This window comes from Aspergillus karnatakaensis, assembly GCF_047715665.1.
Source record: "Aspergillus karnatakaensis strain CBS 102800 unplaced genomic scaffold BJY04scaffold_5, whole genome shotgun sequence".
In the NCBI taxonomy this organism is placed as follows: Eukaryota; Fungi; Ascomycota; class Eurotiomycetes; order Eurotiales; family Aspergillaceae; genus Aspergillus; species Aspergillus karnatakaensis.
The window spans coordinates 208,551-230,820 of NW_027395717.1; the positions used below are offsets into that span (position 1 = coordinate 208,551).

At 49.6% G+C, this 22,270-nt stretch overlaps 10 protein-coding genes and 1 non-coding gene across 11 annotated transcripts; 6 read left to right on the forward strand and 5 right to left on the reverse strand.

Moving 5' to 3' along the window:
* Positions 1–3,072: 3,072 nt before the first annotated feature.
* Positions 3,073–3,804, reverse strand: BJY04DRAFT_213996 (uncharacterized protein; the record flags this gene model as incomplete). The annotated part of the gene is made up of 1 exon (XM_073715087.1): positions 3,073–3,804. One exon carries the CDS (start codon positions 3,802–3,804, stop codon positions 3,073–3,075), a length of 732 nt encoding a protein of 243 aa, XP_073575610.1.
* A 1,373-nt stretch (positions 3,805–5,177) lies between these two features.
* BJY04DRAFT_213997 (uncharacterized protein) lies at positions 5,178–5,726 on the reverse strand (the record flags this gene model as incomplete). The annotated part of the gene is made up of 1 exon (XM_073715088.1): positions 5,178–5,726. The coding sequence occupies one exon, from the start codon at positions 5,724–5,726 to the stop codon at positions 5,178–5,180; it is 549 nt and encodes a 182-aa protein (XP_073575611.1).
* Positions 5,727–6,596: 870 nt separating this feature from the next.
* Positions 6,597–6,716, forward strand: BJY04DRAFT_t18. Its single transcript has one exon. It is a non-coding gene; the product is annotated as a tRNA-Leu (tRNA).
* Positions 6,717–7,294: 578 nt separating this feature from the next.
* BJY04DRAFT_179217 (uncharacterized protein) lies at positions 7,295–9,355 on the reverse strand. The gene is made up of 7 exons (XM_073709869.1): positions 8,656–9,355; positions 8,408–8,607; positions 8,216–8,352; positions 8,117–8,171; positions 8,007–8,072; positions 7,815–7,944; positions 7,295–7,759 (listed from the first exon to the last, which is right to left on the reverse strand). The coding sequence occupies exons 1-7, from the start codon at positions 8,812–8,814 to the stop codon at positions 7,373–7,375; spliced, it is 1,134 nt and encodes a 377-aa protein (XP_073575612.1). The 5' UTR covers positions 8,815–9,355; the 3' UTR covers positions 7,295–7,372.
* Positions 9,356–9,821: 466 nt separating this feature from the next.
* On the reverse strand, positions 9,822–10,234 carry BJY04DRAFT_179218 (uncharacterized protein). The gene has a single exon (XM_073709870.1). It carries the CDS (start codon positions 10,086–10,088, stop codon positions 9,861–9,863), a length of 228 nt encoding a protein of 75 aa, XP_073575613.1. The 5' UTR covers positions 10,089–10,234; the 3' UTR covers positions 9,822–9,860.
* A 63-nt stretch (positions 10,235–10,297) lies between these two features.
* Positions 10,298–12,273, forward strand: BJY04DRAFT_213999 (GMC family oxidoreductase; the record flags this gene model as incomplete). The annotated part of the gene is made up of 5 exons (XM_073715089.1): positions 10,298–10,347; positions 10,394–10,730; positions 10,775–11,311; positions 11,360–11,963; positions 12,041–12,273. 5 exons carry the CDS (start codon positions 10,298–10,300, stop codon positions 12,271–12,273), a joined length of 1,761 nt encoding a protein of 586 aa, XP_073575614.1.
* A 416-nt stretch (positions 12,274–12,689) lies between these two features.
* On the reverse strand, positions 12,690–14,330 carry BJY04DRAFT_230080 (putative phosphatidylglycerol specific phospholipase; the record flags this gene model as incomplete). The annotated part of the gene is made up of 2 exons (XM_073719212.1): positions 12,910–14,330; positions 12,690–12,855 (listed from the first exon to the last, which is right to left on the reverse strand). Exons 1-2 carry the CDS (start codon positions 14,223–14,225, stop codon positions 12,690–12,692), a joined length of 1,482 nt encoding a protein of 493 aa, XP_073575615.1. The 5' UTR covers positions 14,226–14,330.
* Positions 14,331–14,443: 113 nt separating this feature from the next.
* BJY04DRAFT_179221 (uncharacterized protein) lies at positions 14,444–16,082 on the forward strand. Its single transcript, XM_073709871.1, has one exon. It carries the CDS (start codon positions 14,907–14,909, stop codon positions 15,870–15,872), a length of 966 nt encoding a protein of 321 aa, XP_073575616.1. The 5' UTR covers positions 14,444–14,906; the 3' UTR covers positions 15,873–16,082.
* Positions 16,083–16,675: 593 nt separating this feature from the next.
* On the forward strand, positions 16,676–17,514 carry BJY04DRAFT_214002 (nucleoside deaminase; the record flags this gene model as incomplete). The annotated part of the gene is made up of 3 exons (XM_073715090.1): positions 16,676–17,000; positions 17,059–17,192; positions 17,248–17,514. 3 exons carry the CDS (start codon positions 16,676–16,678, stop codon positions 17,512–17,514), a joined length of 726 nt encoding a protein of 241 aa, XP_073575617.1.
* Positions 17,515–18,364: 850 nt separating this feature from the next.
* On the forward strand, positions 18,365–19,190 carry BJY04DRAFT_179222 (glutathione S-transferase family protein). Its single transcript, XM_073709872.1, has one exon. It carries the CDS (start codon positions 18,440–18,442, stop codon positions 19,103–19,105), a length of 666 nt encoding a protein of 221 aa, XP_073575618.1. The 5' UTR covers positions 18,365–18,439; the 3' UTR covers positions 19,106–19,190.
* Positions 19,191–21,046: 1,856 nt separating this feature from the next.
* Positions 21,047–22,248, forward strand: BJY04DRAFT_214004 (cell wall cysteine-rich protein; the record flags this gene model as incomplete). The annotated part of the gene is made up of 11 exons (XM_073715091.1): positions 21,047–21,099; positions 21,153–21,170; positions 21,234–21,323; positions 21,381–21,398; positions 21,445–21,556; positions 21,614–21,631; positions 21,691–21,786; positions 21,846–21,863; positions 21,927–22,016; positions 22,075–22,092; positions 22,174–22,248. 11 exons carry the CDS (start codon positions 21,047–21,049, stop codon positions 22,246–22,248), a joined length of 606 nt encoding a protein of 201 aa, XP_073575619.1.
* Positions 22,249–22,270: the final 22 nt, after the last annotated feature.

Below are 22,270 nucleotides of genomic sequence, written 5' to 3' on the forward strand. Positions count from 1 at the left end.
TCGTTCGCGAGTAATGTGGTTGTTGTGGCGGCGGTTGCGGCTTGGCTTGGTGAGCAGGGTGAGTTTAGACATCGTCTAATGGAGTGTGCATTGCTAATAGAAACCTTTAGCACCGACTGAGTTGCTCGTTGCCGCGGTTGTGGCGTCGGTCCCGCTCTGTGTGTCATTTGCGTACTATTATGGTGGTGGGTTATTTCTTTCTAGGTACCATAGCCCTAAACACGATACTGATCCAGGTACAGCATTCAACGTCCCTATCACCATCTTCACGGTAGGAATAGATGCACTCGGAGGATACACTTTCGCCAGGATGGCCGATAACCTGGGTATGCCACACCTTCTAACCCCTCAACCAGATAGTCCAAGCCAGACTGACAAACAAGGCCACCCCATCTGCCCCTCCACAGCTGCGGCCACCTGCGGTGCAGCCTTCGGCGCCGTCTCAACCGTCGCCGCAACCCTCCTAGCCTGCTGCACAATCGGCCGCCCACGCACAATCCAGCAATACAACCGTGGGGGAAACTGGAACATCAGCACAAACGGAACCGCACGGGCAGGATGGTGTGGAAACCGAGTCTACGTGAACTCGTCAACGAGAGAGACCATATCTGGTCCCGGGGTTAGTGGAATGGCGAATCACGAGACGAGTGGGATGGTTTATAATTCCTTGCATGGGTTCGGCGTGCATTGGGATACGGGGTGGGAGAGGGGGCATTTGGGGTGGAGTGCGTGGAGCTCGAGAGATAATACGACGACGAGGAGTTGGAGTAATGTTAGGGAGATTAGGTGGTAGGTTTGTTCTTTGGGGATGGGCTGGGTATGGGGTGTGGCTTGCTTGGTAGTTAGGGCTAGTTAGATATTAGGCTATCGTGCCTCATGTGTTCATTTATTAGTTTGATATATACCATGGCCTGAATGAGATGTTATTCTTGTATTACTGTGATGATTCATTGTAGCAATTTCGGTGCCTTTTCTGTGAGATTAGACTGAAGACTATGCCCTACAGATGGCAAAGTAGAAAGGCTGCTCAGTTGAGCCAGGATCAAATTACTCTAGTAAGCCTGGACCACTAATACCAATGTACATGATAGCAGCGCTCTGCAGAATTAAGAGATGCATCCAGTTCAATTCAGTCTAGTGTACGAAGTTAAAACAAAGGCTGCTCTTCATGGCCATTGTCAGTGTCTCGCTAAATAGCCATACAAAGAATGAAGAACAATGAATCATTTAGCACAGTCTGAAGTATATCTTACCTCGTGAAGAAGTCGAGACGTCTCAGATGGAAGCCTTTGTTGTCTGCGACTTTGCGACAACCAGATTACACGAATCTCAGGGGTACATCCAACGAGAAAAGGTATATAAAACCCCAACGCACACCCTGTCTACCATCATCTCTCTCCCATCACTCATCAAACCAACTCTCATTCCACATCTCATCTCAAATCTCATCTCAAAATGCCGATATACGATCTCTGCGTTGTGACCACTGCAGCCCAACGGCCAGACAATGAGCCGCGATGGGCCATCAGTATCGGCCTAGTCGGCGGCCCCAAGAGGGATTGGTACTGGTCGCGCCGCGTCTCAGCACGCCAATACCAGCGACAACTCCAGCGTGGCCAGAGCGTAGCCAGCGAGCGAAGCGCCTTTGAGACGGTGTACGAAATGAAGGATATTGCGATCCAGGAAGCGAGGCTGCCATCAATTGTCCAGCTTTTCGAGCAGACCGAGCCTGGGCCAGGTATGCACTTTGTGCTTCGGTTCCTTTGGAACTTTGTGGTGTCACGCAATCTTGAGGCTCATAAGGTCGAGAGACTCTCGTCCTTGGCGCTGTATTCCAACGCTGAGTGGCATGATCATGGGTCTGGACTGAGTGCTGTTGATACGGCGTTTATACGGGACAGGACTGCGAGTGGGTGGGGTGGGCCTCAGAGAGTGCGTGCGACTGATGAAGGGGACAATGTCCCTCAAAGAGGGCGTGCAATTGATGAAGGGGACGCTTACAATGACCCTCCTCCACCTTACTCTCCCTGATCTGGGGCTTTTGATGTCTATGCCAGTGTTTCATGCCCTAAGCATGTAGCAAGCCGCTCATTCTCAGTTTATGTCTGACTCGCATTTCTAAGAATCAAATATTCTTTGTTTTTATTTGGACAATCTTGCACTCCAAAGTTTCTATACAAGTAAAGATCCGGGATGTTATAGACAGATATCAGCATAAAGAGTCCAAGATATTGATTCTCGGGCGTATATCTAGTTGCTCAATCTCAGCACTTATAGGAAGTCATCTAACCAGAGCAGAAAACGATCGCTTCAGAAGTTCTCCAGATTCTCAGGGGTGTCTCTCTAGAAGTAGTATTCAATATCGCCCAATTCAAGTAAAGCTTGTGTATAAAGCGACGTACAATGGACCGTCTCGAAATATAGTAAAAACATACGACATTTCCCATATGGTTCCTACTAGGCTTTCGACTCCCTATAAAGACCAAGAACAATGGTTTGAGAATCTATCTGCCAGTACGGCTCACTAGCCGATCCCACCCCACCCCCCAACATCCTGTCCTTTGGCGTTCAAAATGGGCACTGGCTGTACTAATCCGACAGGCAGCCGCTAGTGTCGACCTCGGTACTAATTATTTGTAGTCCAAATCGGTCTTGAAGTCCCTGGGTCGCAGACTAGTACCTACAAGCACTTTCCATCTATGACTCACTCTAGCAGCATTTCTAGATCAATGCCCTTCCTTGACTTTAATATTATGAGATATCCCTCGCACAAGTACGCACTTTTGTGTGCCATCCTCAGGAAAGACTCTGTATCAAATCCAGATGACAAAGCAAGAGGGTTTAGACTACAGGCAATCTGGAGCCTCACAATCAGACGGGTTTTTAGACAGGTAGGGACAAAGCATTAATGCATTGATCTATATATAGCGAGATGGATAAAATAGCCGTGACAAACCAAAGAGTCAGCCACTACTGCAACGGTTATGACCCGAAGAAACGAGCGACACGAGGAAGTAAACCAAGGCAAGATACCAAAGGACGCAAGTAAAACAGTACACAGAGTCAGAAGACTCAATGCTTCTTCTTGCGAACGTAGCAATCTCCTCGAGACCACGCATCGACCTTCTTCGAGCTCGAAGCATGAGGCTCCATGCCCACGTGAGCAGTCTCCGGGTAAGCCTTAGCAAACCAATTCAAGCGAACAAAGCTAGCACAGGGCCCATTGGGATGCTCAATGTTCAAGTTCTGGCCGAAACCGAGCACATCAACCACAATATGCTCAATCTCACCTCCAGCCTGCACCGCAAAAGGAAAGTCCACAAGGACACTCACATCGCGCACCTTAGAATACTTGCGTGTCCGGGCGTGCTGGAACGCCGCCTTCGTACCAGACAACATCAAAAACCCGCCCTTGATATGCTTGTCAGCAAATGAACCCGAGCTGGGGCTTTTGATCTGACTGCTCCAGTTATTGGTGACGGGCTTGGGGGTCCCCATCAAACCGAGGGTTTCCTCGCGGTAGGGTCTGTACCATTTTGCGGGAGAGTTGGGGTCGCCGTTTGAGATCCGGATTACAGCGTGGACGTGGATGTCACGGCCGAAAAAGCTACTCAGGCGCGACTTCAGGGCTTGGGTCCTTTCGACGACTTGCTCGGGGTAGGTCAAGATTGTGTCTTGGAAGACAATCGGATAAACGCCCTGGGGACAAATGAGTTCTATTAATGGGACTTGTCGGGAGACTGTACCGTACTGGATTCGGCAGTCGTTGCAGAGATTGGTGATGTTGGTGCATTGTTGAGCCATTTTGAAGATTGTTTAGAATATAATTGTGTTAGGGGGTCGTTTGGGATATTCGTCGGTTGCTGAGGCTTGTGCTTGTCTTGTCAAGATGAGTGATCTGTGTGATGATGGGTCTATCTGGTAGGACTCCGAAGCCGAATAAATAGACAAGTAAACATGTTCAGACAAAGGCATACACATGAGAAAAGGAGTACAAAGCCTTAGACCCAGTCTTTATGTATATGGCACAACCACGGCCACGGCTTTCATTCTGCGCGCTTTGCACTCCTACATCGGACAAAGCAGTGTCTTACAGTCCTTTCAAAAATGCTCCAAATTCCTTCTGCAACAATAGGAGAAACGATATACAACAAGATAGTATCAAGTAGAGAAAGAAATTACACTCCTCGCAATCTAATTCTTTGCCACGCCCATGTGACTTACATTCAATGCTTTCTATCTATCCACGTTTTGTATGCGGTTCCAGGGAATTGTTACTTCATTGAGGCTAGAGATAGAATCAGGACATCCCCATTAGCCAGATTTAGTCCTCACCCAAGACGAAAATCTATTGAGTTAGTAACTACATTGAGCCAAATGGAAGAGATCGTCTCATAGATTGAAAGTCACTCACCAATGAGAGTGCATGGAACTGAATGACGGGAAAGTCAAAGTTGCCCTGTAACTACCCGAATCGCCTCATGAACGCGGATAACAGAAAGAAAGGTTGAAGGGGACCTAGAATAATAATTTAGTCAATCATAGGCTCATCAGACAGTCCAGTGATGGTATCCACCAAAGCTCTACTCAGGAAATGAGGGAGGCGTTGAGAACGTTCGAATTGTAGTTGGGCCCTACTCACAAGAAAATCAGCATCTATGCGCGGTTTATCTGCCTCTTGGTAAGGTTATGTGTAGCTGTGGGAATAGAGTTTTGTTGGACTCTATTGTGCTTGTACAATCACAAATTTGGATGATTATACTGGGAGTCTATCCTATGCATGCCTGGTGCCATGTTAGAGAAGATACACCGCACTGAATCGTTTCGGTTGAGACTGAGGCGGCCGCAGTTCTGATCTTAAAAAAATTGCATGTATTAGAGGGCTACAAGCCCAGCTTATTTAAATAAGGTAGTGTTGGATCATATGTTTCAATAATTCTTTACTTGTGCTTACACTCTACTTACACCGACACTTGCACCCACTACACTGGGCTTGACCATGAAGAGCCCCTGTCAAGGGCACATACTATGGCTGTATGCCATGGCCTTAGAACACCCATTACTACTATGAATACGGCATTGAGTAGTGAAAGTGAGATTGGACGGGATATTGAAAATCAAAAAAAAACAAAAGGATTTACTCACGGTAATGACAGACAAACTCACTCACCTCGAATCTAAACCCCCCTCTCCAAGCTCTCGAGCCTCTCTAGCAACCCCTTCTTCTCTTCCTCCAACCTCTCCCTGGACTGCTTCGTCACCCTTTCCCAAACCTCCCTCAAAGCCTCCTGCAACAGCCTTCCCTGTGCCTTCGTCAAGCTACCAATCTCAACATTCCCTTCCAAACCGCTCCACGCCCTCCCCAGAATCTCCTCAATAATCTTCGTCTCGGCCTTCTCCTTCTCCATAATCATCAGCTCAATATCAAACGTGTTCTTCCCAGTGAGGTCCTGAAAGTTAGCGCTTACGCTCTCGTCACCCTTACCCTTGATCGCGCGCTGGATCTCCTCGGTTACTTCGGTAACCCTCTTGGCGAGGAACTTGTTACCTTGCTCAACACTCTCGGCGGATTGAGGGTTTCTGGTCGACGATAACCAGTTGAGAGAAGAGTCGCTAGTTTCGTTCCAGAAAGGGTGATTCGCAGGGCAGAAGGTGCAATCGCCTTGGCCGGCGGGGGAGTAGACGCGGCCGCATTTGCTGCAGGTGCTGTTGTTGTTTGAAGACATGTTTGTTCGAATATAGTCTGTTAAGTCTGGATCGTTAGTAGATTGTTCTTTGTAAACTGTTGTGTGTGTCTGGTTGGTTGGTTGAAATGGGTGATCTATAGCGGCGATATTCGATGGTTTTATGTACTTCGAGAATAATCTGCTCTTTGGACAGACAATTACCTTATGACTTCTTTATGCAGTACAATTGCCATTATTACCTGACTCAGCACATATTAAATGTGCTACAAAGGACTTTGTGGCGCTTTGTCCGGACGTCTTTCACTCCACGTGGTGGAAGGGGTAAGGCTATGAATCTAACCCTATCTCTTCTTCCTTCAACCCCCACTGAGCTTTGAGCTCGACATACGTGTTCTGAAGCGGGTTAAGCGCCACGAACCTGAAAACATTAACATCCTACCTAGTCTTATGTACTTGTCGGACAGCGATGCTTAGTGGTAGACTGTTGCCGGCTAGGAGACACCATTTGGAGAGTAGAAGACTTCAAAACCACTAATCCATGAAGCCTGGTACATCCACGGGTACTGGCTAGATGAATAATTCTAGTTGACTTGGTAGGATAATAAAGAATTCTTCATTGGTTATTCTTACCAGTCCAGAGGTCAAATATATACTAACACATAATAGGGAATGAGGGACAAAGTGAGGATTGAAACAGGCCTACTACTAGCAGTGAATAAGCATGGAAACTAACAATAAAATATTGCATATTGAAATTTTAGCAACACACAAAATATTACCGGCCAGAATATCTATACAAACCATCATCATTGCTGTCCCAAGCGCATCGAAAACCCGTGCAACTTGCATTTCAGCCCTTATAGAAAATTGATACATAGTGTCAAAAACTGGTGCAAATCTACATCAACAGGCAAGGTGGCCGAGCGGTCTAAGGCGCGCGGTTAAGGCTTCCAATTCGGATCCCTCCTCTTGATCTCATCAAGTTTCCGCGTCATTAATTTGGCGTGGGTTCGAATCCCACCCTTGTCAGTATTTTTTTTGCTTTTTACTTATTCATCACCCGCCGACCACGCCCCTTCCTTCTATACTAAAAATGCAGTGCAGTGTTTGTCTGTAGGCTCCTGCCCCGCTGACCAGTGACCACGCCCCTTCTATAGTAAAAATATAGTGCAGTGTTTGTGCGTAGGCCAGTGCAGCTAACCTGGTGGAGATGTTTTATTAATTGATTTCACTGTTTATTCAACTTTATCAGAATAATCCATTTACAAGCACATTAACAAGAAAACCCCAGACGTACATCTCATGTTTGTTGTTTCCCGTCATGGCTCGCTGCTGTCGTGGCAAGCAGTGTGCCCAGGTGGGAGCGGAAGAGGCAATAACAGCAATGCCGTTGCTTGCGTTAAAACAGAACTCGAAGTCCTTGGCCATGAAATTTCAACCCTGTGCATGACAGACTCCTTCTCACAATGCTCAGCTGATACGGCCTGACCTGAATCCAGGGACGCGCTCTCTTAGCCCTAGCTAAGCTCAACATGGATCCAACTTACTGGGACTGGGGCTGTATGTAGGTTATCGAACTCCGTAGCCCATGAAGTATGCAAACAGAAGCACTTTTCATAATGACAAACTCCCTTGACCCAGTCTATTACTAAGTATACAATTTTGTCCCCTCTATGAACCCCCAGCTATCTCCCCTCATCCCTCCTCACCTCATAAACAGTCGTAACCTGAATCCCATTCTGCTTCCCTCCACCACCCACATTGCCCGTCGCAGCCTCCTCATCCGAAAGACTACCCCCACTCCCACCACCTCCAATTCCACCAACCTGCGTCCTCCCCAGCCGACTCTCACTCAACATCCCAAACTCATCACTACCCCTGCCCGGCCTACTCGTATTCGTCGACTCCAGCTGCGTATGCTTCGACCGTCCCATCGCAGACATCCCGAAGCTCGTCCCGCCGGATTTCCCCTCGCGGCCGGAAGAGGGGTCCTTGGAGGAAGAGCGGATCCAGGTACTTGTGCTGAAGAGGGGTTTTATGCAGGGGGCGTTGACGGCGATTATTGCGACGAACTATAGGAGCACTCTGTTAGCTTGGAACGCTAGAAAGGGTAGAAACGTGGGGTACCGTTTCTCGAATCGCCCAGATGGTGCTGTTATTGATGCTGTTTATGTCTTGGAGGGAGAGGATGCAGCGGAGGAGGGTTGCGGCCATGACGAAGACGCCGCCGCAGAGGAGAACGCCGATGATGAGTTTTCTGTGATTTGATAATATGGTTAGCTTGGGTTGTAACTGGTGCGTGGTGTAGGCTCTGCGTACCGGCGTAGTGCGAGGCGGACTTTCATGAGGAGGGGAATTGGGATGCATAGCAGGATTGCGTCGGTTCTGGGAGGTTAGTCGAGGTAAACTTATGGCAAGGGGGTACGAACATCACGTTTGTGACTGCAATCACGATGTAGTTGATATAGTCTGCAGAGCAATTGACTGCGAGGGTTAGCCTTGCCTGACTGAGAGATGTATAGACGTACGGCCTGGATCAGGATAGACTTGGAAGTGGCGTGATAGCGGTCGGCAGTGTAGGAAGATTGTGAAGATGACGGCGACATAGGTGGCTGCGCAGAGAACAGCGTTGAGCTTGACGAGCTTCTGCTGCATCAGTCCGAGTCTGTCTTCTGTTAGGATTGACGGGGAAATGCGAGAGAGAGACAATGGAGCCATACGTCAGGCGGTTATAGAAGAAAAGCATACAAGCTTTCAGCGACCAGATCAAAGTGACATAGCATGTCCACCCCGCAATCAGACACTTTGATCCATAGACAAGACTAGCTGCTTGCTCGGGTGAAAAGGCCGCTCGTTCTTCGTCCGACCAGCCGATGTTCGTGCCATGTTGACCGATCAGCTCCAGCATGGCCAGTTCGGCCTGGTGGAATTAGTCTTACGTCCAGAACTGCATTCAGAGTGTATGTACCGTCCAGAATATGAGAGAGATAATGGAAAAGTAGTCATCGCCCTGCCAATTTTTGATTCCGACGACCTTGAAGCGCGCGAAGAGGCGAAAAAGAATGACCACAACGCCAATGCCATATTCGGTCCAGGCTTCCTTCTGGAAGGGTGTCGCAGACGCCATGGTGGCACAGCAGCACAGCAGCTATCCAAGCATCAAGCGAGATGGACTGCTTCAGCGTGAGGTAAGGAACTGGACCCGACCACATGGTCGAGGATGGGACAGCACATTAAATTCTCTCGCCCATGCAGGTTCACTCTTCAGCCTGCGTTCTGTGGCTACCCCTGATTTCTATTGGTAGAAGGGCTTTTCAAGCAGATCACTATTGGAACGCCCCAGACCTGTCAGATTGTACCACCTCTAAAGGGCCTACTTGGTGACGATCGGCTTCAGCAGGGACATTTCGCCTAGAGCGAGGCTTGCCGTCTAATAAAGCAACAATCGCGACTCGCAACTCTGGTTGACAGCCCGTTGAATTGTGGAAATCCGCAGTGGGTTGCCTGACCGCGGGAGACGGTGAATGTCCGGTGCTGTGCCGCAAAACTCCACCGGCGCAGGGGGTTCAAGTATCGAAGAGCGCATATCAGCATAGCCAACCGTTATTAATGGAAACGGAGATGCCGTTGGGATCGACGGCAGAAATAAGGCCTGCCAAGTAGGAGCATCGTTCGATATGAGCTGTTAATCAAATCGACGCCAGTGGACTTGTCTGAATCCCTGTCAGCGACCGACCGAAAAGGGAAATAGCCTGCGTCTTGGCGGATGAGAGATTTTATATCCCTGTCGTGAGCTGCAGGAAGTCCCCGACGAGAATGAGGGAAAAGCTGCCGATGTTCGTCAGTGTGTGTGAGGAAACTATAACTCCAATGATGTCCGGGGAAAGCTCACCCTTATTTTCTGATTAGTAGCTCCAAGTCCGGGGAAGGTCTTGGTAGTAATATTGATTCTAAAGCCACAGCCGGGAGACGGTCATTCCCGAGTGGCCCGTTGGCCCGAGATGGAGTACTTTTGATATAATCTAATAATCCCTGCCTAAGATACGTTGCAAGCGTTGTTCCTGCGACGAAGGAAGGACCGCGGTGGAAACGGTCCACTTGAATGCGTCCGCTACTGTCTGAGTATACTCCACTCGAGATTCGAGGCCTTATGCTGATGCCGACGACTTTCAGTCACTTTTCAGTCACTTCAGCACTGCAATGACAATGAGATTGTTGAAGATGGACAAACAGCGGAAACAAAGCGGAGAAGAACGGACCCGAGGGTTGAAGGGCATTCCCCAGAAGCTTACCCCGCATGAGCGGAATCGAAGCAGCTATTTCCGCACTCTGAGTCTGGGGTACTAGGTGTTCTAATTGATCAACTAACTTAGGTATTGTAACTGCTCTAGTCATGGCCATCCACTCCTTTGCACTGGTGTCGTGGAGAAGTGGACACTGTAACCTGTTGCGGCCATTGTACCACCCATTCCGCTGCCCCTCATGCTTCTAACCTCATGGGCCGACGACCACACCGGTTTAAAGGGGCATATGCGCCACCTCTCTCGTCTGCAATTGTACTTTTGTCCTCCCAACATAATCTGTCTATTGATTTGAGCGCTGCGATCAAAATGGGTTCTATCGAGGATCGAGAGAACACCTACGACTACATTGTCTGCGGGTACGTCTACCGTCGCACATGACGTACAATCATCTAACTTCAGCAGAGGAGGAACATCAGGATGCGTCGTCGCTGGCCGGCTCGCTGAAAACAAGAATGTTCGTGTTTTACTACTAGAAGCTGGTCAGCACAACCGCGACCTTGAGAATGTGCACATGGCCGGTGGATGGTCCAACAACTTCGACTCCGAGACAGACTGGAACCTGGTCACTAAGCCTATGTCCGGTGTCGACAACCGTCAAGTCAAGCTCAGTCGCGGCCGTTTTCTCGGAGGCAGCAGTGGATGCAATGGCACACTGTGCATTCGAGGAGCCAAGCAGGACTACGATGATTGGGAGCTGGAAGGGTGGAGTGGCGAGGAGTTCTTTGGCGCCATGAGCAAGGTACACATTCTAAAAGCTGATGCACGACCATGCTGACTGTATAGTCTGAAACGTTCCACTCCAAGCCCTGGTTCAAGGAAGAAAAGTCCGCACACGGCTACTCCGGCCCCTTACATACCGAACCCCACGACCTCGCTCCCATCGCAGACCGTCTAATCGACTCCTTCGTCGATCAAGGTCTTCCTCTCCACCACGACATGTTTACAACCGGCGAAATTCCTCACGGGTGTGGCCATGTCCCCCGAACCGTCCACAAGGGCATCCGCACGACGGCCGCCGACTTCATCACGAAGGAGTACGACCGTTCCAACATCACCATCCAAACCGACGCAACCGTTGACCGCGTCCTACTCGAACAGACCTCAGACGGCCTCCGCGCAGTCGGCGCCGTCACCCGCTCAGCAGATGGCACAAGCAAGACCTTCTACGCGCGGAAAGAAGTTATCGTCTCTGGTGGCGCCTACTGCAGCCCTGCCATCCTAATGCGCTCGGGCATCGGAGCCCGCGACGAGCTCGCCCAATTCGGAATCGAGACCAAGGTAGACCTGCCGGGCGTCGGAAAGAACCTCATGGACCATCTCGTAAGACTACCTATAGAACTTCTTCCCAAGCCAACTCTAACCTGCTAGATCGTCTTCATGTTCTACGAAACCGAAACCCCCGGCCTCACAAACTGCCACAAAGTCTACCACGACGACAGCTTCGACAAAACCTACGCTGAGTACAAAGAGCACAAGACCGGCTTCCTCTCCACCTTCCCCTTCGGCTCCTTCGCCTTCGCCCGTCTCGACGACCGCCTAAAAGACGAGCCCCTCTGGCGCGATGCACCCCGCGAACCAGGCCGCGACCCAATGGGCCTCACCCCGAAACAACCAAACATCGAGTTCTTCTCCACAGAGACATACGGAGGCCCCAAGCAGAACGACCAGTTCCCCGTAGACCACAAGCACGCGTTCTCGATCATCGCGGAACTCTTCGCGCCCAAGTCCCGCGGGACTGTAACCCTGGAGTCAAAGGATCCCAGTGTCAACCCAGTCATCGACTGCAACTACCTCGCAGACCCGATGGACGTCCTCGTCCTATCCGAAGCGTGCCGCTTCGCCAACGAAATCGTCACCAAGGGCGCCGGAACAAAGAACATCGTCAAGGGATCGTGGCCCGCGAACCTCAACCACCACACCTACACAACGAGGGAACAATGGATCCCATATGTCAAGCAGCACGCTACAACCTGTACGTTTCTCTTCCCCTTTGCCCCATAAAACAACATAAGCCCCTTTCCTAGTTCACTCACTAACCAAACCCACCAGGCTACCACGCAGCCGGCACCTGCGCAATGGGCAATCCCAACGACCGCTCCGCCGTGCTGGACAACAAGCTCCGCGTCCGGGGCGTCAAGGGCCTGCGCGTCGCAGACTGCAGCGTCATGCCGACGCTCCATGGCGGGCACACGCAGATGCCGGCGTATGGGATCGGGGAGCGCTGCGCGGACTTTATTAAGGAGACTTGGTATGGGGATGATTTTCTTAGATCTAGACTTTGATTGTTTTCTTACTATAATTTCCTTACATCCTTAAACCTTTGGAAGGTTAATGATTGATGTCTAATGCGTTGATGTTTAGGAGTTGAGTTTGTTGATTTTGTGTAGTCCCGAGGGGAGATGATGAAGTTTTTTTTTAGCATTCATTATCTCGTACGTCTTGTATCGGGTACCGTACCTCTGCTGTGTACGGATTGTTGGAGGTATTTTAGCAGGCGCGATTCTTGCCTTTCTTCTCTTTTTTGATTCATATGTACGTGTATGTGCATATCGTCGTTCATTTACTGTATCTTAGCTGTACCTATAGCTGTAGCTCTAGCCATCTATCGTCAAGATTTACAACAAAACGCCTGAAACATCTGAGCGGACTTCGATCCAACTGTCTCTGCAGTGGTCTGGATATATAGATATGTAAATGTTCAAAAAATCACCGGCTCCGGCAACTCAGCAGGTGTATCCTCTCTAAACGCATCCGTAATCAGATCCCCAAACGAGGGAGACCACTCGACCCTCGGTCCCAGGATATCTAAGCCCCACAACTCGGCGACATACTTCAAGATTGATGTATGACTGTACTCCGCAGCACTGTAATCACCCACCTCATTGCCTTTATGTTTATTCGTGTTCTTAGGCTTCGACGGCGAATTCTCAACAGCACCCTTCTCGACCCACGGCGAGATTAAGATCGTCGGAACCCGAATTCCGAGTCTATCAAAATGAAATGTCGTCGTCTTTCCGTCTTTCGCGACTTCTGTATACGGGATTGAGTCGCCCGGTGGAACGTTCTCGGGTGGTGGGACATGGTCCGCAAATCCACCGTGTTCGTCGAATGTGTAAATGAAGAGTGTCTCGTTCCAGTGCGGTGAATTTCGAATCGCCTCGTAAATGCTCTTGACGAATTCCTCACCCAGATTTACAGGTGACGGCGGGTGAAAGGACATATATGAGCAGCATTCCGGGTTGATCCACGTGAATCTAGGTAAAGTACCAGACCTTGCGTCTGCGTAGAATTGCGAAAGGGGTTTGACATGTGTCTTTGAGTGGCCCGAGTTCACGGTCCAGCGGTAGAACATCGCGTCCGGGGCGAAGCCGGTGGCATTATGATAGTTCGTCCAGCTTATGTTCGCAGCTGAGAGCTGTTCGAAGATGGATAGCTGGGGGAGGGCAGAGGCGTCAAAGCCAGGATCGTTCCACCCATGACCGTGCGATGTTCCCGACGTGAGATACGCGCGGTTGGGATTCGTGGGGCCAGGTACGGATGCGAACCATTTATCGAAGAGGAGATAGTTTTCTGCAAGACTATTGAAAACAGGGACGTGCTCCGGGGTATAGTAGTTTATCACCTCCGCTGCGCGGGAAAGGTCCCCGTTTATTCCGTAGGAGCGGATCTGCTCCGTCACGAAGCCGTCCATTGTTGGGCGGTGGACCGAGAGGTCTGGATGATCTGTCCCATAGACCTGATAGTTTCCTCCAGCAATACTATGATCTGGATCGTCAGAAGCGACATTCTTGGCGATGGGCTTCGCGCAAACGAGCGGCGAGGAGGGGTCTATGTTGTTCGCGGGGTTGCAGAAAGTGCGGTTGACGAGGTTGTCGATGTCTGAGTTGTAGGTTAGGCCGCCGGCGATGGCATCAAAAGAGAGGTTCTCCTGCACGAGAACGACAACATTCTTGATTGGGGTGTCCTTAAGTGGTCGATGGGGAGGTTTAGAAGGTTCGGACGGGGTGAGTCTATGGGATGTAAGGAGATAGATGAGCACGACGAGGGCGGCGACGCTGGTTGTGAGAAGAAGAGAAAGAATGAGGATACGAGTGCGCGTAGCTGCAACACGAGCCTGTCGTTTTGCGCGCTCCTCGTCTTGACTGGGGCGTGGGGTATGTTCATCGTCGTTGAGCAGCGGCTCCTCGCTCTCTGCGGGGGAAGCGGGGCGGTCATCTCCCCGCAGCCACCTCATCACGACTCAAGGATTGTCTATGTGAAGGTGTACTTGTAGAAGGTATGAATAACTCGGACTGAGAACATTAGTTTGCTCCCAAAGTCCGCGACATGAGGAACCAGGAGTACTGAAGGTGGAAGACGATGAATGTTGGAGGTGAAGCGAAGCAGGTGGTCGCCGAAGGAGCGCATAAAAAGCGGGGGTCGGTATAACGCTGCATAATATCAAGGCATGTCTGTATATTCGCCTCTCATTGGTTAGGTCGAGCACGTGACCTACCCGCACACCCCCCTGGAATCTCAGCAGACCATCCACGGCTCAACATCGCAAAGACAACTCTATCCCAACGTTGGGGTCACAAGCCTCCGTATATATGATTCATCACCTGAATCCTAGATCTTGATTTTGAGTCTACGACTCAGGTACCCACAGGGAGTGTATGGCTGGATCTCAATGTCCGGCACCCACGCCCGGCCAGTCAGACGGCAATAACTGTGTATCTAATGGTTTCCACCTCGGTCCCTCCCCAACCTTCTACACTCTGCGACCGCGTATTTGGATGACTCAAATGCATCCTCTTCCCAGATGAGATCATCGACCTCTAACGGACAGGGTATAATTATCTTGTCCATCCTGGAATGTGACGGTCCATCTTCGAAACCATCAACAACAATGTTGGCGCAATAATCAATATCCACAATGCCTGTTGACAACTACGGCGTATGGAAAGGCCACGTCGTCAGGTACACCGTCGAGCAGCGCCAGGACGACCCCAAGTCCCCCCAGCTCTCGCTATACTTCCACGATCAGGAATCTAGAGAACCCAAATACGATCCCAGTTTCCGTCACCGCGACAGACAGATCCCAGGACTATGTCGAGCAGCGATCAACGTCAAATCCGGAGAACCGCGCGATTCGCGACTCGTCTACTGGGTTAACCACCAGATCGATTTGAACCCGCTCATCGACAAACTCGACAGACTTGACCTGGGATTCCATCCATTGGACAAGAATGAACCTAAAGAATTTGGCTTGGACTACATCCGAAATAGCCTGTTCAATACAACCAACGGCCGACTCCTTCCTCATGATATTCCCGGTCAATTTAGTACTATCATCGACGTTTTGGAGCCGAATATCAAGCAGGCGGCCGACGAGAATGCAACAGTTTACGTCTTCGGTTCTCGATTCCACACCGAACACGAAATCCACAACATCCACATGAACCAGGGCAACAGCCGCCAGTTTCATGGCGACGACGGAGTTTACCAGGATGGAAGCCTTCTTTTCCACTTCAAAGCTTCAGGGGAATGGCTCGGTGTCTTCCTAGCCTTTGCTTCTCAGGCAGTCCACACAGACGACAAAACCGGCCATGCAATTTCAGGGGTCTGCTGGAGCGATATCCTGCGACCTGACATTGTCGAAGAGTCGGTGGTAATCCAGGAAGCCTGTGTCAATCCGCCGGGCCCGGGTACTAGGCGAAAATCTGTGACCTTGTCGAACCGGACCAACCGATCTGTTTATCTGGATTCGTGGTCAATCAGCAACATGGCTGGCGATGTGCAAATGCTCCCTCGCGACGCCGCGCTCAAGCCTCGAACCGATCAGCCGTTCGAGGTTCCGAACTGTCGTCTTTCGGACCAGGTGACACAATCCTGCTGTTGAACGAGCATGGGTTGAAAGTGGATGGGGTGAGCTACAACGCCCAACAGGGAGGAATTAGGGGAGCACCAATTATTTTCGGCCATTGAGTCTCGTTCTCGCATTTCTTTCGCACCAAGTGGGCCACAAGATTACAACAAGTGTACACAATTGCGTGGCTTTGGTCATGTATGTATTTCGATAAACTGCATTAAATGCTTGTACCAATAACCTGAAATGTTATACATCTTTCAGAAGCCGCGATGTTTCACTCTAGACTCATACAAGATTACGCTACTAGCAAGTCTCGCCCCTATTTCCATCATCCCAGCTCTCTTCCAAGGTTATTTTCATTTACCTCCTCTTCCGTCTGACCAATCAGCTATAAACCTAAGTCTCCTTCAATAACCGATTCACCGATGAAACTGCTTCACAGTCTTCTAACTCCACTTACAGCATGTCTCTCTAAGACACCAGTGCTTGCAAAGCGAGACTTGACCTATTTCCACGTATCAGTAATCTTTGAATTCGAAGTCCTCGCCAGAGTACCTGTACTACGTGATGCGGTCTATAGTTATGGAGGGCATGAGACATCAAATCTGTAAATCCATTAGCTGTGGCCCTCGTTGCAGGATACTTTCAACAGCCCCTTTTCCAAGAGTGAAATGTACCTACAGTCATTATTGCCACCTGCAGCATCTCTTGGGGCAAAAATTGAGTAGCATCAACCAATCAGCCACCTACCCCAACTCAACATGAACTTAACATCTCATACATTCCAAGAACCCCAAGCGACACGAACCTTACTTGTGATCTCTTACCACACCATGTACTTAGGGAAAATGTTCCGTTCTTCATGTCTTTCATTTCTTTCATTCCTGCTGCCACTCAGTCAAGCTGTCCACCATGCCACGCCCCATCCCCAACTCACCGTGAGAACCCCGCACTTCGACTCCAACATCACCATCCCCAAGTCAACTCGAGAGTACTGGATGCGCCAAACGCAACAGGCATTACTAGACAGCCCCTCGCCATGTCCATTCGCAGCCTTTGCCACTGTGATCGTCAACCACACAGGTGACAATGGCCTCGGTGACTTGATTTGTACGGGCGTGAACAGCGGTACTAGGACGGGAACTCAGATCCTACATGGTGTGTCCTGCTACACCACACATAATCACTATTTTTCTAATCTTAGGCCCATAAATAGGAGAAATAGCAGCTATACTCAACTGCTCAGACGTGCTGCAAGATCCAACCGGACGCTTCCAGCTCACGCCCGCAGAAACCCTAGCCGCGTTTACAGATCTCAGTCTGTATACGAATGCTGAGAGCTGTCCAATGGTAAGCATTATTTCACTATTCAATTCTTGTATTGTGCTGACAAGGGATATGACAGTGCGCCTCGGCAGTTCGCTGGACTGGATTCAAGGAGTATATCTACGGCACGTCTATCGACGCTCTTGTTGACTACGGATGGGGACAGATCCACCTCTCCTCTGCAGAAGTATTTGCTGCGTCTGGGGACCTACCATCTAGCACGTTCTTGATTGGCGATGTCCTCTCAAATGAGACAGATCCGTACTTTGCGTGGCAGTTTGACGATACTGTATCTTGTCCGGTTGGGTGTGAGCGAAGAAACGGACGGTGTAGGGCGGCTAGATAGTTATATAAGGTGAATACAGTGCTCGGTCAAGGCGAATAGCATCCAGGGTGGGTGCTGGATTTGAACGTTTGTCATATAGTCAACGCCAGAAAACAGAGCCATGAGGCCCCCTATCCTGGTTTATGTGGTGAATTAGATGAGGAGCGGCGCAATATCCGCCAGGAGCATAAAAAATTCCTGCGCTGCATCCTTTGTTATTGATATGCACCGTGTCTCGTTGGGAGGTTGTACGTTCTTGCCCGCGCATCAAATAAGAATGGCATGCAGAAAGACCGATTGATCCTTTCTTCCCATCAATGTGCGCGATGTCTTGAGACTGTGGCCTTTTCTAGGCCTTTGTTTTCAGAGGCTGCAAATAAGAAGACTGCGAATGTTATATTTGATATTTACTCTCTCGAGGAATAATATACATGATTGGCAAAACAACAAATTAGAAAAAGTCACTGTAACCCTGTTTTATATAACTGGGGGAATAATTGTATAAGATTTTATAGCATTCGACTGGATCCAAACTGGTACTTCAATGATATTTCCGTATGAAGTATCCAAGGTTAGTCCGAAGTCATATCTACTAAGGTAGTCCGACTAAGAGACTGTGCAAGAACAACGAAAGAAGCCTCGTCATCGATTTCATTTAGGCTTGCTTTGCGACAGCCGCACACCTTTCCTAATCAGGCCACGTGGCGTGCTTAGGGCTTACTAAATACCTTTCATTACTAATGCGCTCGCAGTGTACAGGGGTTCTATAGTGCCCAGGAGCATGTTGAGTGGATGGCTGTACAGACGACGGCGAGAAACGGCGAGGGAAAAATGCATAAAGACCAGGTACTCAAACATACAAACACACCCCAGCTTCACCTCCTCCATTCAATCCAAACCCCATCCCATCCATCTACACTAGTATAGTACACCAACCACCACCAAAATGCAACCCATCAAAGTCTACACCCACGTCAAAGGCGCCAACCCATGGAAAGTAATCATGGTCCTAAACGAACTCTCCCTGCCCTACGAAACAATCTCAATACCCTTCAGTGACGTCAAATCCGAGCCCTACATCTCCATCAACCCCAACGGCCGCCTCCCGGCAATCGAAGACCCAAACACAAACATCACCCTGTGGGAATCCGGCGCAATAATGGAATACCTCGTCGAAACCTACGACAAGGGAAATCTCATTAGCTTCGCCCCGGGAACGCCAGAGTACTTCCACGCGAAGCAATTCCTGCATTTCCAAATGAGCGGGCAGGGACCCTATTTCGGACAGGCAGTTTGGTTCGTGAAATTCCACTCGGAGATGATCGCCTCTGCGCAGGATCGATATATCGATGAGATTAAGCGCGTCAGTGGTGTTCTTGAGCGCGTGCTTGAGAAGAGTGGGCAGGAGTATCTTGTTGGTGGTCGGTTTAGTTACGCTGATGCGGCGTTTGTGCCTTGGTATCTGGTTGTTCCGGCTCTTTTTGCGGATAGGATTGATCTTGAAAAGGATTTTCCGAGGGTGAAGGGTTGGTTGGATAGGCTTGAGGCTAGGGAGGGGATTGCGAAGGCGTTGAGGGATAGGGTGGAGGCTATGGCTGCGGGGAACGAGTAGGTGATTCGAGGGTAGGGTGTTTGATGAGGGGACCAACAATAAAGAGAGAACAGAGTAGTATATTGCATTGTGATATTGTATAAGAGCTATCGAACTTAGTTGAGTCACCATCGATATTTTAGACACTGATGTTGTGTATTTAAGTCCGTAGAGATATGTATGTTAGTAGGCTCATGTAGACGATCCTTTAAGCTCGAAGTACTTGCAGAGCCTCACAGCAGTGGGATTCTTCAACTGTATATAGGTAGCCAGACCTTAGCGCTCTTCTAGTTATTTACTGGTCACCACATGGTGAATAACCTGTATCCCAGCAGAATTCCCTCCGTTCTTCAGGTTCTGGGCATCAGTCTCGGCTTCCTGTAATACCCACTATATGAACCCTCGCAATACAGGCGCGACTTCGAGCTGACTACGTCTTACTTTCATAGAATGGTAATGACTGACACGAGGCAGGTGCGTTTGATGATTGGTTAGTCGCACCCTTTCTGACAGAGATATTAGGTGGTCCCAGGAAGTCATGGAAGGACGAACGCCCGCAGATCAATAGCACAATGGGTTTAAAAACCTCATCACTCTCTGTTTCGCATCTTTCCTTCCGATTATCATTTGACTTTCTCTGCAACAGCTAAGGCTTAATCCGTAATCTCGCGCGTAACTGCTGACAGTGTTATGGTATTCCTGATTTCGGCTGCCGACTTCGCGACTTGCTCAGCGCAAGGAGGCGAACTTGTGCTAGCTACTGTGGGTCGACTAATTGTCGCAGACAAAGACAAGACGCTACAACTAGCGCCTTCATCAGAAATGACGAAGAAAAGTTTGTGAAAACCCGGTGTATTGGATTTGTTTCAGACCGCAGGAGCAGTGCAGATCATCCATGACCAAATGAACACCCCTATCCACATAGGTCATCATCCTGCGCCCATGCCAGAGAACAATGACACGAGCTCAAACTAAACTTTTGGCACGCTTGGACGCTCGAATTTGTCGCTGAGAGGTTCAAAGGATCAGTTCCTTCGTCAGAGCAGGTATTCCCGGATTCTTGGCTGCAAGGGTAATTGGTGTCAGACTCATGGCCGTGCACATATAATCACCTCAAGGTCCGTAATATGCATCTTTGAGTCGGACCTTGCGAGTGAGAATGTAGCGTAGAGGCAACAAAGTCTCATAGTAAAGGATGCTATCCTCCGTGCTACAGAGGGAATCCCTGTTGCTTCCTCGTATCCCCTCCCGCAACCCGTATACATTGCGGTCTGCACCCGCTAGCGTTGATATTGCGTCAGAGTCCGGGGAAATGAAAAGGCTAAGAGGCTGATATGCTGACGACCAGGGCATTTCGCCGAGGTTTATGGCTCGGTGGCTTGGCTTATAAGCAGTGCCACCTGCATTCTGGCTCAGCTTTCCAGACACAGAACTATGACTTGTGGGGATGATGACTTGTGCTGAAAATGAGTTGGGACCCCTGGCCGTTTCAGCGCTGACTTGATTGATCTGAGCTTGTGGTTCTGGCGATGTGATTCGTCAAGCCCGAGTCTGAATCTGACTGAAGGAAAACGGAGGGCCTAATAAGACGAGGACGGTTCCTCGGTAAGTCAGATTCGGTGCGGCATTACGCTCCTCTCGCCGCGAGATGGATGGCTCTGTGCGCCTTGTGCTGGTCTTGGCTATTACTAGAGGGCTGAATGAATCAGGGATGTCGATCATTGCGCGCTGAGAGGATCAAACTCGTTGTTCTTCGTATCATGTCTCAGGTGTCGGTGAGGGTGGGTATTTTATGTGGTATAAGTATCTGAGTCGCCTATAGTATCAACCTACTTGGACTATGATATTTGCTGTACTCATTCAATCACAGATTCTCTAGATCACTTGTCATCATGGTCCGCTTATCTATTCTTACTTCAATTTCTTTCCTGTCTGTGGCATTCGCTTTGCCTCAGCCTGAAAATGTCTGCTCGACTGTTTGTCGGCCTGAGAAGCCCGAATGTCCCGAGGGAGAGGTTAGTCCTACTCATTAATACTTTTCATTCATATACTGAAAAGGCAAATCTAGATTGCAGGTGGTAGCGAGGTACGCTATATCGCAAAGTCGTGCCGAAATGGACCAGCCAATAAGAAATACTCAACTTGATAGGCCTGCTGGGGTTGTTGCCAACCTATCCCCGGGGAAAATATTTGTACCACGGAATGTCGCGCTGAGAAGCCGGAGTGTCCTGCTGGGGAGGTATATTCAATCTGCACCTCTCTGGCGGTTGTTCTTACTAACAAGAATATGTGACAGGCGCCTACTGGTCAAGAGGTATCCGCTACTCTCATCTTGTTTCGAAATGATGACATTTACCTAGTTTCTATCAGGGCTGCTGGGGATGCTGCCAACCCGTCGTGGAGACGGCCAAAGAGGACGACGTCTGCGTCACTGTTTGCCAAACCGAGAAACCTGACTGTCCTGTTGGAGAGGTATAGTATCCTTTTCACCGTTAAATGAAGGACTTTCACTAACCATTGCACATACAGGCCCCTACCGGCGCAGAGGTCCGACACATTCATAAGAACCTTAACCCCATGGAGCAGCTAATAACATATTGATACAGGGCTGCTGGGGCTGCTGTGAGCCCGTAGCAAGAACTAACGACGACGTCTGCCTCTCTGTCTGCTTGATCGAGAAGCCTGAATGCCCCGAAGGAGAGGTAAGTCCTCTCACAGTACGTCGTCTAGTATGGTCAACCAATACTGACCTCGTGGATAGGAACCCACCGGCTCTGAAGTATCCGTTCTCCCCCCCAACCACCTATTCTCTCTCCATAATTCATGCTAACATACCATCCAGGGCTGTTGGGGTTGCTGTCAGGCTACCCCCAGAAGTAACATCTGTACCCTTGAGTGCCGAGCGGAGAAGCCGGAGTGTCTTGCTGGGGAGGTATGTGTTATTCCCAGTCACACTGAGTGTATTCTTTTACTAACAAGTCTGATTGTAGGCGCCGACCGGCTCAGAGGTATGTTGTTGATTCTTCGCTCTTAATGAATCTTTTTTTTAACGAAGATAGGGCTGTTGGGGATGCTGCCAGCCTGAGTAGGCACATTGGCGCATCGACCTCGTGAAGGGGGTAGTTTTAGTCGCGCTGGAAACGGCTGCAGATTCTGAAATGTAATGCTCATGGTGCATGAGCTCGT

What these genes read in the sequence shown, in the direction of transcription:
- BJY04DRAFT_179217 (XM_073709869.1), bottom strand. Translation starts at nt 8,814, where the DNA reads ATGGCGTCTGCGACACCCTTCCAGAAGGAAGCCTGGACCGAATATGGC. An exon ending in ATTGCAGTCACAAACGTGAT is followed by an intron (nt 8,073 to 8,116) that starts GTTCGTACCCCC and finishes CTAACCTCCCAG; the next exon opens with AACCGACGCAATCCTGCTAT. An exon ending in GTCCGCCTCGCACTACGCCG is followed by an intron (nt 7,945 to 8,006) that starts GTACGCAGAGCC and finishes ATCAAATCACAG; the next exon opens with AAAACTCATCATCGGCGTTC.
- BJY04DRAFT_179218 (XM_073709870.1), bottom strand. Translation starts at nt 10,088, where the DNA reads ATGGCCATGACTAGAGCAGTTACAATACCTAAGTTAGTTGATCAATTA.
- BJY04DRAFT_179221 (XM_073709871.1), top strand. Translation starts at nt 14,907, where the DNA reads ATGCCTGTTGACAACTACGGCGTATGGAAAGGCCACGTCGTCAGGTAC.
- BJY04DRAFT_179222 (XM_073709872.1), top strand. Translation starts at nt 18,440, where the DNA reads ATGCAACCCATCAAAGTCTACACCCACGTCAAAGGCGCCAACCCATGG.